General features: G+C 43.8%; 1 protein-coding gene across 11 annotated transcripts in view; it reads right to left on the bottom strand.

Annotated features, from left to right (window-relative positions):
- Positions 1 to 1,039: 1,039 nt before the first annotated feature.
- Positions 1,040 to 14,357, bottom strand: part of WASHC2A (WASH complex subunit 2A) — a 45,254-nt gene continuing 31,936 nt past the window's right edge. For 7 of the 11 annotated variants that reach the window (XM_061405704.1, XM_061405707.1, XM_061405705.1 and 4 more), the window contains 10 exons: positions 12,362 to 12,517; positions 10,350 to 10,532; positions 8,216 to 8,344; positions 8,011 to 8,091; positions 7,311 to 7,433; positions 6,288 to 6,350; positions 5,722 to 5,934; positions 3,461 to 4,066; positions 2,155 to 2,332; positions 1,040 to 1,369 (listed from right to left, as the gene is read on the bottom strand). In XM_061405704.1, the coding sequence (XP_061261688.1) occupies positions 1,230 to 1,369; positions 2,155 to 2,332; positions 3,461 to 4,066; positions 5,722 to 5,934; positions 6,288 to 6,350; positions 7,311 to 7,433; positions 8,011 to 8,091; positions 8,216 to 8,344; positions 10,350 to 10,532; positions 12,362 to 12,517 (1,872 nt within the window). In that variant the 3' untranslated portion in view covers positions 1,040 to 1,229. The remainder of the gene's footprint in view (positions 1,370 to 2,154; positions 2,333 to 3,460; positions 4,067 to 5,721; positions 5,935 to 6,287; positions 6,351 to 7,310; positions 7,434 to 8,010; positions 8,092 to 8,215; positions 8,345 to 10,349; positions 10,533 to 12,361; positions 12,518 to 14,357) is intronic. The other 4 variants (XM_061405710.1, XM_061405712.1, XM_061405713.1 and 1 more) reach the window with 2 other exon arrangements.

The raw sequence follows: 14,357 nt of genomic DNA, 5'->3' as shown, positions 1-14,357 counted from the left end.
TGGGTAGGGAAAAGGAACAGCAAACTAGTATGTACCATCTGGGTCACTCTCTCGGCAGAGCAGGACGAACAGCTGATCTGTGACAGCTATACAAAATCTCCTGAGAATAAACAATTCTCAATTCAACTTTATAAAGTATCCAAGAAAGAAAGAAGTTAGTGGCTTCAGAATGGGTGAAGCCAACTGGGTCTGCTTACAAGATTGCACCACGTTACGGACTGAATACTCGTGAGCGAGAGAGCACCACACAGGAAGAGACTAGAAGTATCCGCCATCCACAGGGGACAACAGTTACAGAAAATTCCCATCAATGTGGAGTTCTACGGAACAGTGGTGCTCTAGAAGCCGACATTCCCATCCTCAGCATTTCTCCCTACCATTATCTGGGTTCATTCCGCTGCTTTCAAAAAATAATGCAAAGCTCCAAGGAGTGGAGACGGATGCATTATGACAACGTCAGCAAACTGCTTCTGTAAAGGGCCACAAAGGACACACCTTGGACTCTGAGCCGTCCAGTCTCTGACGCAGCCGTCAGCTCTGGCGTTTACCTACTACGGGTGCAACAGCCATCAGTTCAGTTGCTCAGTTGGGTCTGACTCTTCGTGACCCCATGGACCGCAGCATGCCAGGACTCCCTGTCCATCACCAACTCCCAGAGAAATGAATGGGTATGACTGCCTCCCAGTAAAACTCTATTTTCAGAAATAAATAAATAAACAAACTGTAGAGGACTGTAGTTTGCCAACTCACTGTAGCAGACCTGTAAGGTCTCTTCAAAATTCAGTGGAATGCGAGGAAACCTGCTCTCCTAGCACAAAGACACGTGAAGTGTATAATCTCTTATCCTCTTCTTCTATCTAGTGCCCAGGCTCTAAGTTAGGGCTCCCATTTATTTAGGGAAGACTTCTGGTCATGTCAGGCATTTGCTTCCTCTGGGAGTCTCTACCCACCTATGAAAGGCACAAATAGGTTTCTTCTCTAATAGACCCTAAACCCATGGCCCCACCAAGGCTAATCAAAATATGGTTTTAAAAAATAGTAACACTGTGAAACATTTATTTTTGTTTGCAGAATTAAGCATGATTTTAAAACCAGTACAGAAAAATATTAAGTATGCTGGGCAAGAGGTGAGCAAGTTGTTTCAGTATTTGTTTTCTATAATTCAGTTAAGGAGCACAGAAGACAGCATCATTAACTCAAGGATGTAGCTGAAAGATACCCTGTACACTCTACTGGCCTCCAAAGGCATTCAAGGGATCATCAAATATGTTGGAAACCTTCTGTCCAGATCTCGATTCAGTCACTTTCTGTGAAGATCGACTTTTTGATTTGGTTGTCTTAGTCTGGATACCAGAGGAGAAGATATCATCTTTAAAAATGGGGAAAAAAAAAAAGAAAGAGTCACAGAATAGGCAAGAAAATGTGTGCTTTTAAGACGTATCTACACAAACCAGCAAAGACTCAAGTCTGATAATAGCACAGGATACCTAAAACCACTAAGAGGAGGTTAAGCCTCTAAGACTCCAGCCGGTCCTCACTCTGCTACTAACCAAGTTTTCTGATCACATACAAGTTCTAGTTTCTGTCTGAGTATAATTTTCTCAGCTACAAAGCCGTGTGTGCACATGCAGGAGAGGAAACGCAGGAGGATAAGTTAATCTCCAGTCCAGCCCATGGCTTTACCATCTGTGATATTATACTTATTTCTACTCTACATTCTTTTGCCTTTGGGTTTTAAAAGGAAAAGGCACTAAAAATAAGCAAAGGGAAAAATCCAATCTCAGTCTTTCAGAATAAACACATCAATTTGCAGGATCTCAATGCCAAAACGCAGTCTAATGCCTACTTTGGATGACTGGCAGGGGGCACAGTAAGATGAAAGTTAAATTAGACTTCACAGTCAAGCTCCAGGCTCTTCACCACTAGGATATTTATCAAATTTCTTGACATCCATCATAACAAAACATGGTTTCAACAAAATGACTAGTCGATTTACTTATCCACCGTCAGTCTATCCCAGAAATATAGAGCAGGTCAAAGGAAACCAACTAGGGAATGTCTTCCAGGAAAGGGTCAAGACAAAGACAGCGAGAGAAATATCAAGTCACTGAACGGTGATGACTCTCTCTGTCATGTACAGAAAACCAAACTTACCTGTATCATCGTCAAATATAGACTTAGCTTCCACTTTCTTTTTGGACTTTTCTTTTGGTTTTACAGTTAGGTCAGCAAAGATATCAATGTTGTCATCGAACAAGTTGGAGTCAAATGTTCTTTCCTTCTCTCTCGTTTTTTGTGAGGGTTTATTTGCTTCTGTAGCAAATATATCATCCTTGTAAGCCAAAAAACAACCAAAACAATTTTTAATCAAGGTTTTTTTTTCTTTACTACATACATTCATTTCAACAAATTGAAGAAATGCCGACTGCCACGGTGTTCTGTGACAGCCACATTAGCTGCTCCTCTGTCTGGAGAGCACTACCCAAAATCTCTGCCTGGCAAAGTCCTTTTCATTCTTCCGGGTCCCAGCTAAAACACAAGCTGCACAGAGAGCCCTTCTCTACCAGTGCTACCTGAAGAAGCACCTCGCACACCAATCTACCACTCTGCCCCACTGCCCTGGGTTGTTTCAGGCACTTAACATTACCTGGAAACGTTACTGCCCTGTCTGATCCAGTTCCCCTCCCTGAGAGCTCTGGGGAACAGAGCATGGGTCCTGGTTCACCTTGTGTATCCAGTATCCAGATTCTCAATAAACATCTGCCTAATGACATGCAGTATCCAGACGCTCAATAAACATCTGCCTAACGACATCCAGTATCCAGATGCTCAATAAACATCTCCTGAAGAGTATCACCCAAGGCCTTGCTGTCTGTGTTAAATCATCAGCTCCTGCCATGGCCCGTTTCCCCAAGAACCAGAGATTAAACATCCAAGCTGTAAAGGTATCACTTTATATATGCTGACTGCAGCAACATCTATATAAAAATGATAAAAATCAAGACCTGTGTCAATGGTAATGGCCAAGAACAAAACAGAAAATCACTTCTGAATAAGTTTCAGAGTTATTTAATAAGAGAAAGAAAGTGAAAGTCACTCAGTCGTGTCGGAGTCTTTGCGACCCCATGGACTATACAGTCCACAGACTTCTTTAGGCCAGAATACTGGAGTGGATAGCCTTTGCCTTCTCCAGGGATCTTCCTAACCCAGGGATCAAATCCAGGTCTCCCACATTGCAGGTGGACTCTTCACTGTCTAAGCCACCAGGGAAGCCCTAATAAGATAACCTAATAAGAGAACCTAAGTATAATTAGTACGAAAACTTAAGTATAATTACTAAGCAAGCAGATACTGAGCAGCCACAAAACAGCTTTAATGTAATCTCTGGTTCGAATAAGCCAATCAGATATCTTCCTTAACAAAGAACCAGGCACAAAGATGTATTTTTATGTCCTATTACCTCAAATATATCTTGTGCTTTTGAGATAATATCCTGTTGACTGTTGGATTTTGACCCATTCTTCTTGCCTCTCTGGTCTGTAAACAGATCGTCCTCATCTTCTAGGAAAGGGAAAGGATTTGTTTTCTTTGCTGGTTTTGGTTTAATGGACTGAAAGAGATCATCATCACTGCCTGTCTCACCGAGAGCAGGGAACATGGGGCTTCTGTCTTTACTTCCCTCTGCCAGGTTGGCCAGGCTGCTGGCTGCCTTCACCTTGGCTTTTCTTCCTGCGGACTGAGATGCAATGCCCTTGGAAAAGATATCTCCAGAATCAAACAGATCATCCTCAAGAGGCTGACCCACAGATTTCACAAATGGGCCTCTGTTCATTCCAGGCACAGGACCACCTGCCCATGTTGGAGTGGCAGCTGCCACTGCTTCTTCTGCTCCACCAGCTGCCCTCAGCGGTGGCTGACGACCATCTGGTGATGTGGCACCATCTGTCAACTGTGCCACAAATCCCCTGGGGGAACCCACATCCTCGGCCTCAGTGGACTCCTGGGCAGCCAGGTGTCGAGCTGCGCGCGTCTGCGGTCTGCGCTTCCCTCTCACTTTGACCCGGGTCTGCAATGGCAAGAACCACACGTTGATCTGATGGTTTTTTAAAAGGTGCTCCAAGCTAACATAGCAAATAACCAACATCTCAAAATACTGTAAGGTTGTCTGGTCTGTTTCAATTAAGATACTATGTAACATACAGACAAGGTTATTTGTTACAGATTTCCAAAGGCATTCCATAGCTCCTACTACTCCAAGACTAAGTCATTCTTAACCCTTTAGTGTCCCCCATTTTTGAGTCTTTTGAGGACAATTTTTGTTCAGTTTGATAAGGCTTCCCTTACCTAGAGGCCACACCACTCTGTGTCCCACAGTGCTCCCTGGGCCCTACTCTGCCCTAGTTTAAACGCAGGTATCTTTCAAAACAGGAAAGAATCGGGGGGATTCTGGCACTAAGCTTTCTCAGAGGGCTAATGAAAAATCAGGCTCCAGAAACAGGGAACTAAGACAATGAAGAAAGAGAGGGGCTCTTTCCTTCCAGTCAACAAACACTAAATCCAAATTTAAATATTTCACATAAAAAAAAAAAATGTGGCCTGGGAATCAGAACTTTCAATATATGCATCACTTATTAGTAATCACAAAATATGCATCACTTATTAGTAACAACCCAGTATTTATAATACTTTTCCAAAATACACTGTCAAGTAGTTTTAAAAAGGCACATGCTACTTTAGGCAAAGTACTCAATGGTGTTTGCCTATTTCAAGGAAATTTCCTAAATTATTTCAAGAAGTAGTCCATTTAAACTTAACAGGAACAACAAAAAAGCTAACAGAAATATAACAAAACGAGGGATGTTTTATTTTTTTGTAAGGAAAACAGTTTTGAAAATACTTAAAATGCATGTATGTGCAGGGTCATCCTATGTACTACTGCTTACTCAAAGTACAGCTAAGACTTCTTAGAGAAGGAAGACTGGATAGAAAAAAAAGAGAACAAACTAAAATAAAAGTAAACCCCCAAAGAGGTCACGGTCCATGCAGCACAAGTCCACAGTCTTGCGCAACAGTGTGACATGGGATAACTGCCATGGGATCTCAGAAAGGGAGCCCAGGACAAGGAGCAGGAGGGGAAATATGCCAGAAGCTGTGACGTCTGTGCAGAGTTGCCAATGAGGAAAGAGCACTGCTGACTCAGAAGGTGGCATGAAGGGATGGCAGCATCGCACTGGGGCATGTGTGTTCAGGGAATGGTGCCTGAGGACTCGATTTAGACTGACGGTGTGAGGGGACTGGTGGGAGCTGGAAGCTTCAGTTAGCACAGACTGTAAATGGCTTTAATACTAAACCACGGAGCTTGAACATTCTCTTTTGAGCAGTAAGGAGACAGCAGAGGAAGTACATGGTGAGGATATGATCCGCTCAGTGTCTAGAAGGTCTCCAGGGAGCAGCCAGAAGCTGGTGAGCCAGCCACTGAGTTAGAACATAAACATAACAAACGTGGGTGGTGGAAGGGTGGACACAGAACTAGGGAGGTGGAAGGAAGGCGAGGAGGCTGAAGGAAAGAAGAGGCGCCTCCTTCAAATGAGGAATCGCGGTCAGCGGATCCTGTGTTACCGATGAATTCAGAAGAAACATGCAAATTGTTCTGGTTTGTTTTTCTTTAAAAAAAAAAAAAAAAAAAAAGGGCAGGCAGGCAAGCAAAGAAGGCTTCAGTACCTTGTTCGCACAGTGTAAGGTATCTGCCTGAGCTGGAAGGTCAAAGCTCACACCAGCCTCCCCACTCCCAGGAGGAGTGGGCACACGGTCCAGACTCTGCATCCTCCCAGGTTCCGACGAAGGAGCACCAGATTCTGGCAAAATAGACTTCATTCCAGAGATCTGGGGAGCTGCTGGAGGCAGCAAGGCTGCTGGGTTGATCGCTAAATTTGCCTAAAAAAACGAAAGGAAGCTGACTCTGTATTGTTTTCTTAAACACAATAGTCAATTATTGTTACTGTGACACATGAGGAAAGACTTGGTGTACATGATGTATATAATATGAGAGGAGAAAGAGAAAGGCAGGGAAATCTCCTGATCCACTCTGAGCTGAGATGGAGGGCTATCACCTGTGCCCATCACAGGGCCCAAGAAGAGGTGTTACAGACCCAGCACACAGGAAGCAACGACTAGAGGGTGGGGAAGGGATGAGAAGACACCGGCAGCAGCTGACAAAAAGGAAAACCCAAAAAAGTGGATAGATGCCACAAGGCAGGCAATGAAGATTCCAGACATGTTATAATTACTTGTATTTTCCAGATCCGAGGGGATGGCTCTTTGGTTTTAAGTGGAGCGGGACCTGGTGAGTCCTGCGTGAAATTACATTCAGTTAAAAATCCACTGGGGAAAAGAGAAGTGTCTCTTGGATCACATTTATATCTGAAAATAAATTTGTGATGGAACAAAGCTATCGGTTTCTGTAATTCTACAATGGAAAAAGCGTTTGAATCTTTCCTGGACTCTCAGAACATTTCATGAACATTACTTCATTTGTGCTTCCTTATCCGTTGAGTTAGGGGAAGGCTGTTAAGACCATACATGGAGTAAAGGAGAGACAGATCATGAATAAGATTCGTAAGAATTATAGTGTTTAGAGCACCAGCTGGAAACATTATCACGCTGGTTATCTCACACAGTAAATATTAGCGCACACAGAAATTCACCCACAGCTTAATGCACTAGTTCTAGAAGCAAAAGAAGCTGAGACTTGAGTTACTGGAGATGTGCGAGTCCTGGAGCTTCATTTCCACAGCTCAGATCACCGAGGCCTCAGTGAGGTATCCCAGGACAGCTGTGAGCCAGGGCCGGGACACACTGTCGAGTCCTGGTCTGCTCTCAGAAGGAGCGCCTCAGAGAAGACTGCTGAGGAGGCCGGACAGCAGCAAGCTCAGAAGAGCCACAGAGAGGGAATCAAGAAACTGGATGCAATTGATACTTAATTCAAATGAAGTCCTACTCCAAGGTAGCCCAAAGGCAGAAATGAGGTTCCAGGGGAAGAAAACGTTCATTTTATCTTCACTCTACCTTGGAATTGAGTCTGCAGGCACTCCAAAAATAATAATGGTAAGTGTAGATTCATGGAAAGACCGTGCAGTGAGGAGAGGAGAGAGAAGCAAGGGCTGGGGAAGCAGTAAGCAAAGAGAAGCAGCCCAGTCGCTATTTCTTCCTTCATAAAGAGAGCTCTGAACGACCCTGGGGCGGCATGGTGGAGTTCATCTGTGTTATAAGGCAAGCAGGAGACGCAAGTCCTTAAAGAGATCAGTTCTAACCTGAGGTGTTTCCGACTTCCATATGTCTTTTTCTTTGATACCCTGAGTGGACTCAGGATGTTTCTGGTTCTTGACAGAGGAAATAGAGTTGTCTTTTTTCACTACCTTCTTCTTTTCTGGGATCTTCAAAAACAAAGAACACCCAAAGTCTGTCAAGTATCATAAGACATTAAGGAAAAGTCATAATGCAAAAAAAAAAAAGGCTTCTGAGTTTAAAGTCATTTCTCAAGGGTTGAACAAACAAATACAAGGGCAGCATTTCAGAAATAGCTTTCTGAAGACTGACTTTGCCGGCATCCTCTCTACGGTACAGAGAAAACAGAGTCCTTAGAAAAGCTACTGCAGAAGCAGGGGCGGGGCGGGGGTGCGGGAAATGACAACACAGATGAACATTCAGATTTGTAACTTTGCGCCTGAAAGGCATGAGTGCTCAGCCATCCTATCACATGCAGTGGTCTTTCAATGAACAACTTTAGAACCACCCAAGATTTGTAACACAGTGAGAAAACCTGGTTAGTTATTGCTTTAATGCTAGTTAACTAGGAAACATAGGATGGGGACAACATGAACGCCCTCATCGGCACATCATTTGCTGTTCATTTACTTATGAGCACATTCCTTAACTGTACAATTGGATAATTCATTTCCTTTCCCAGAAGTTTCCCCACATGCCATAGTATTGAGAACAAAAGGCTGGTACCAAAGGCTGCGACTTGGCAGAGCTGAAAAGATCATCGTCTTCATCATCTCCAAACAGGCTCCCAACACTGGGCTCTAACAACTAGAACAGACAAAACTCAAATTCAACATCCAAAACAAAACCAGTTCACAGAGTCAGGTGAGCGGCAGAAGTGCTAGTTAATACAGAAACAAAGCTATGTTGTGCAGAACCACTTGGAACTGACCCTGGATTTTTTGGTGCCAGAGAAAAGGTCAACATCTGGGTCGTTGTCCTTTTGGAGCTTGTGACTAAAAAGGAGCTCTTCATCCTGAAAGACACCTGTGCTCTTGGGGCGGGTACCAGGATCAGGACTCTAGGAAAGAGGGAAGGTCATGTCCAGACTCCCAGCGATTTATCCAAGGAAATCACACAGATATAAAGATTAGACAACAAAGATGTCCCCTGTGGCTCTGTTTATAGCGTCCAAAGGTTGGACACAAGCTGAGTGTCCATCACAAAGGGAATGACACATGCACAGAATGGAATACTCAGGAGATACCAGCCACAGTGGAGAATGTATTTATAAAAACAGATAAAACACACATAATCTGGGAAGATGATCTTTCAACCTTTGTGTGGTATCTGAATTGTTATTTAACATCAATCTTTAGTCCTAGTTCTATACTGAGGAACATTTTAGGAATGAAAATACAAAATTAAACAAGTTCTTTCTATCTCATTCCCAAAGGGAAGAAGAGACGGCAGGTGACTTAATAGCAGAAACTCACAGGTGGTCAAGCACATTTACCTAACTTCTGCTTACCAGCACCTTAGGCCAAATACCGGGCACAGGCGGATGCGCCAACCTTCCACTTTGTCCATCCTCATCCACCTCATTACCTTCAGATTCCAAACAAGTTCTTTCTGTTTGCTAGGGTATCTGACATTTGCAAATTACTACTCACATTACTTGGTTTGATACTATAATGCCCCAGACTTCACATTCTAAAATTCTTCCCTTCATTCTTTAGTGTCACAAACACAGATAGAAACAAACACACACACTCATTTCTGACAAAATGTGTCTCATTAAAATTAATGATTATTGATTACACATAAAAGTGTAACACGGCAACTAAGATTAAAAGTTTTATATCTGAAATCTACATACAAAAGCATATCCAGTAAGAGAAGGGAAGAAAATGCAGCAAAGTATTACATTCACTGTGTGTAGCTCTCATTTACAAGCAAGGCTATCCTACTCGTGTAATAAAAAAATCATAGAACATTGGTTGTTGGACTATATCCTCAGTTTGATTTACAGAAAGTACTGGCAATCTACGGCCCAGCGCTGGTTTTCTTTTTTTTTTAACACCTCTGTTGAGATAAAATTCACCTGAAGTGTGTAATTCAATGGTTTATAGTATATTCACAGAGTTGTCCAAATACCATTACAATCTAAGTTTAGCAAATTCTCACCATCCGAGAAAGAACCTCCACACCTGCCAGCTGTCACTCGCCACTTCTGTCCACTTCTTCCCCCAGACGCTGGAGCCACTCATCTAATACTTTGTATCACCATGGATTTGCCTATTCAGGACATTTCACATAAATGAATTCATATAATAACGTGGTTTTTTTGCCCCCGGCTTGTTTCATTCAACACGCTTCCGAGGTTCATCTGTGTTGTAGCATGCGTTAATAATTTACTCTCTTTATTGCCAGAGAATATTCTCTCGAATAGCTATACACACTGTGTCTATCCATTCATCAGCTGGTGGACATCTAAGCTGTTTCCATCTTTTGGCTATTATGAATAATACCTGTTAGGAACACTGCCTTCGAGTTTCTGCATGAACGTGTGTTTCCACTTCTCTTGGATACACACCTGGGTGTGGGACTGCTGGGTCACATGGTAACCTTGCTGTTTAATAATACCTGTTAGGAACATTGCCTTCGAGTCTCTGCATGAGCGTGTGTTTCCACTTCTCTTGGATACACATCTAGGTGTGGGACTGCTGGGTCACGTGGTAACCTTGCTGTTTTAGAGTCTGAGGAAGCCCCAAACTGCCGTCTGAAGTGGCAGCGCCACTTCACCCCCCACCAGCAGTGAAGGAGGGCACCGGCTTCCCCACCTCCTCACCAGCAGTGAAGGAGGGCACCGGCTTCCCCACCTCCTCACCAGCAGTGAAGGAGGGCACCGGCTTCTCCACCTCCTCACCAGCATGTGGCCGCCATCAGAGCAGTCAACAACAGTGAGGCCAGAACGTGAAGAAACCGGAACCCTCCATGATCCAGCAACTCACATCACAGAACTGACAGTGAGATGAGACACTCTTGTCCTTCTGAAGGCCTGAACCTTCACAGCTTTGGCTCACCTTTCCTACTTCTTTTCTCAGAGCTTGGAAGCTGCTTTGATCTTCCGTTTTATCCTCTTCCTCATCAAATAAGCTAAGAACCGTTTTGGTTCTACTTTTAGTTCCTTTGTCCAATGGGGATGATGAAGAAAATAAATCAGAGTTCTTGGCTGTTTCCTGAGTAGGTACATTCAAAGATCCTTCCTGAAAATGGAAATAGTAAGGTTAAGGGAAAAAAGTGAGTAATATCTGGAAACACAAATACTATTGTGGGGCCTACCAAGCTCCTCACTAATTCAGTTACTAACATATCTGTTTCAGGGCATGACAGCTAATCACACTTATCCTAGGTGACAAAACACTCCAGCCAATTCTTGATCAGTCACTCTAATGGAAGGTCTAGAACAGGTAATTCGTAATCAAAGATGATTTTTCCAATTAAAGATGATTTTTTTCCCCAAAAAAAGATGATTTTTTATACGTACAGTTTAAAACCTGTATGTATAACTCCATCCAACCAAGATACATTATGTATCAGTTATAACCCTGAGTCACACAGCTTGCTCATGAGCTAGAAATAACTTCAAAGTCACAGATAGAACACAAAAGCCAATCACTGTGATTGGATTATATATTCTCTACTAACTAACTAACACATAACTCCAAGGGAGGAATCTAACTGATAGAACTGGACACTTAAATTGTAGAAGCCTTTTCTATACTCTGCAACTAGAAGAATCTCTAAAATAATCGTAAAATGCAGCATTCATTCATTCAACAAGCACCACGTTTCAGGCAAGATACCATTGATTAGGATAACTACTGTTCCTGTATGAACTGCCAAGAAAAAAAAAGGAACAACTTCTAATTAAACATGCCATCAATTGTGAGATGCATCCTAATTTCACAATGGTTAAACCACGAAGAAAATAAGCTTCTTTAAATAAAATATGTGAGTTTGAATGTGGCTACTTGGTGCAAGGTAATGCACTAAGCACTCTCCCAGATATCATGGATAGCAAAACGAACGTGGCCCCAACCCTCAAGGGGCTTATCTTCAAGCAAGGGAGGCAGCAGTGCAACCCGCAGCTGGAATCCAGGGAGAAAGCGGCCGCAGCACCACAGGAAAGGCCCACGAGGAGGTGATGAGAAGAGAAAGTCACACAACGACGCAGATACAGAGAAAACGTCTGCATCACTGTAGCCCCACGGAGCCTCAACAGCAAAAGTGTTTGTGACATTTCTTCACGTAGGCGCTAGAAGAGAGCCGATCACACACAGTAGAGAAAAGTTACCAGTGAGAGAAAGGCAGAGACTGAACGAACTGCCGATTCCCAGATGCAGCCAGCAGTCTTATTCACAGGCCTCCTATAGGAGAGGACAGACATCCCAGGAGAAGAAAGTTAATGCAGAAGAAACAATTCACTCCACTCTGTAATTCACAGGCAATAGCATCAAAGACTGGTAAATGAAAATGAAAATCTTCTTACAAGTTGTCACAGTGAATGTGATATCCTGGAGAAAAAGGGGGTGTATCAGGTTAAAAACTAAAGAAATCTGAATAAAGTATGAATTTTAGTTAATATTTTTTTTTAAAGCTGTCACTATGATTCAAGTACAAGTGGAAACTAAAAGAAACCAAAGGGAAACAGACTCCAGAGAACAGAGTAAGTCAAAAAGGACAGATGTGCAGGGAGAAAACCAAAAGGAAAAAGGAGCTGAGACAGAGAAAGGCAAAACACTGACAGTAACATAACCCGGGAAACGCGCGTCACGGTGTGCACACACGCGTGTCACGGCGTGCACACGCACCTAGAAAAGAGAGCAAAGGCGCGAGCAGCGCTGGAGACCTCCGGGAACAGTGAGAGCAGGTATTGTCTTCTTCATGCTTTTCAGTGTTCTCAAAAGTTTCAACAACTGAGTCATCATTTTCTGTGGTAGAAAAATGTAAGGGTAAGTGCGTACATGTATGGGTTTTACAAGAACATCTGAGAGACAAAAATAACAGATGATACAAGAAAAAAAGAGTCCACCTTTCCTGACTCCTCGACCGCAGGAGTTCTCCCAAGTTCTGAGGTCCCCTTGGCGCTCCCAGCCTTCTTAGCTGCAGGTTTCACTCCAGACTGAGCCGCCTTTTCTTCCTCATCGCTGAACAGCAAAGGCGGTACTTCAGGGACAGTCTCTTTTTTCTATCAAAAGAGGAGTAAATGACATCCTCAAAAACAAACAAAAGGAAAGGGGCTTCCCTGCTGGCCCAGTGGTTAAGACACGGCGCCTCCACTGCAGGGGGCACGGGCTCGATCCCTGGTCAGGGACCCAAGATTCTGCATGGCTCACGGTATGGCTACAGACAGACAGCAAAGTGTGCCTGACAAGCATGGCAATGTATAGAGGAAGACAAACGTGTGCTCCTCTTCAGGGTTACTAGCTAAACATTGGGGTCAGCAGAGACAGGACAGGAGAGGAAAGGGGCACGAACAGGGAGGAGCAGTAACTACCACTGTCTCAGACCTGCCGGCAGTTTCTGCCCTGAGTCTGTGGTTGACTCCTGTGTCGTTAACCCCTCGTGGACGCCGTCAAGCAGCCTGTAACCTCTGCCACCAGACACTCAGCAGCCTCTCCTCTCTGCCCCCCTCCTTCCCTGCACATTTCAGCTGTATGTCATCACCCAGAGCTGACCTGCTAAAAGAAAACACCTACCAGATTACTTTGTCTCCCATCCCAAACGTGCACAAGTTTGTATTAACTGTGGAAATGGCAATCCACTCCAGGACTATTGCCTGGAAAATCCCATGGACAGAGGAGCCTGGTCAGCTACAGTCCATGGGGTCACGAAGGGTCGGACACAACTGAGCAACTTCACTTCACACATAATCAACAGGCCCTGCTTTAAACCCGCATCTACCTGTGCCTCCTCAACCCTCACGCTTCCTGACACCTACCGTAAACTTCCACTCTTCCACACCGGATCCCCACTGTCCAGAGAAGCCAATCCTCCATCGTCCCAGCAAGGCTCAGCTCGGGTGTCACCCACAAAGATCTTCCCATTCCCTTTGGTAAGTTACAGCTGCTTCGTTGCTAAGAATATTTATATCTATGCCTGGCCTTTACTGCCTTCTTAACTTACACTGATAGCTGTCATGCATCTTTATCCATTCATTTCAAAGGATCAAGCAGTATATTTCTCTAGCCAGTCACAGCATTTTATACCAAGTAAGGGCTCAGCACAAGCTCGGCACAAACACGACCGTAATGCCACCATCCTCTCACCCCTTAATACTCCTTTTGATATAATTAACGTGAAGACTTGCTAATTCTTCAGCTCAAGTGATCATGGTGTAATGCCGTTTATATGTGACTGCTGAAAGCTATTTAGACTGGACAGGCACTAATGGAGTTTTCCTATCACACACCATTACCAGTGTTTGAAAAACTTTAATGTTGATTTAAAAAAACACAGAATTTACCATCTTAATCATTTCTAAGTGGAGAGTTCAGTACTATTAAGTACATCCACATTATTATAAAACCAACCTCCAGAATGTTTTCATCTTACAAAGCTCTCTACCCATTAAACAACCCCCCATTCCCCTCTCCAGCACACTCCAGGCCCTGGTAACCACCGTCCTACTGTTTCCATGGATCTGACTGCCCTAAGCACTCACGCAAGAACGATGACACAGCATTTGTCGTTCCACGGATCTGACTGCCCTAAGCACTCACGCAAGAACGATCACACAGCATTGTCCTTTTGTGACTGCTTTATTTCACTCAGCACTATGTCCTCAAGCTTCATCCGTGCTGTAGCCTGTCAGAATTTCCTTCCTTTTTTACTTGTTTACTATTAATAATAATAGTGAATAATTACCATCCAGGACCAAACTGTTAGCTCTTGAAACCTGCTCCTGTAAGGGATAACCTGTCCATTAACTGGCCTGGTCTGATGTTCGCGGAATTCCATGCTCCTGGACTAAGCCCAGCAGCCCCCCCCCCCCACCCCGGAAGGGAGCAACCGTGCTGTTCCCTGGT

The sequence above is a fragment of the Bos javanicus genome, chromosome 28, assembly GCF_032452875.1.
Source record: "Bos javanicus breed banteng chromosome 28, ARS-OSU_banteng_1.0, whole genome shotgun sequence".
Classification (NCBI taxonomy): Eukaryota; Metazoa; Chordata; class Mammalia; order Artiodactyla; family Bovidae; genus Bos; species Bos javanicus.
The sequence above is the reverse complement of the archived record's forward strand: the minus strand, read 5'-3'. Positions and strand labels throughout refer to the sequence as shown.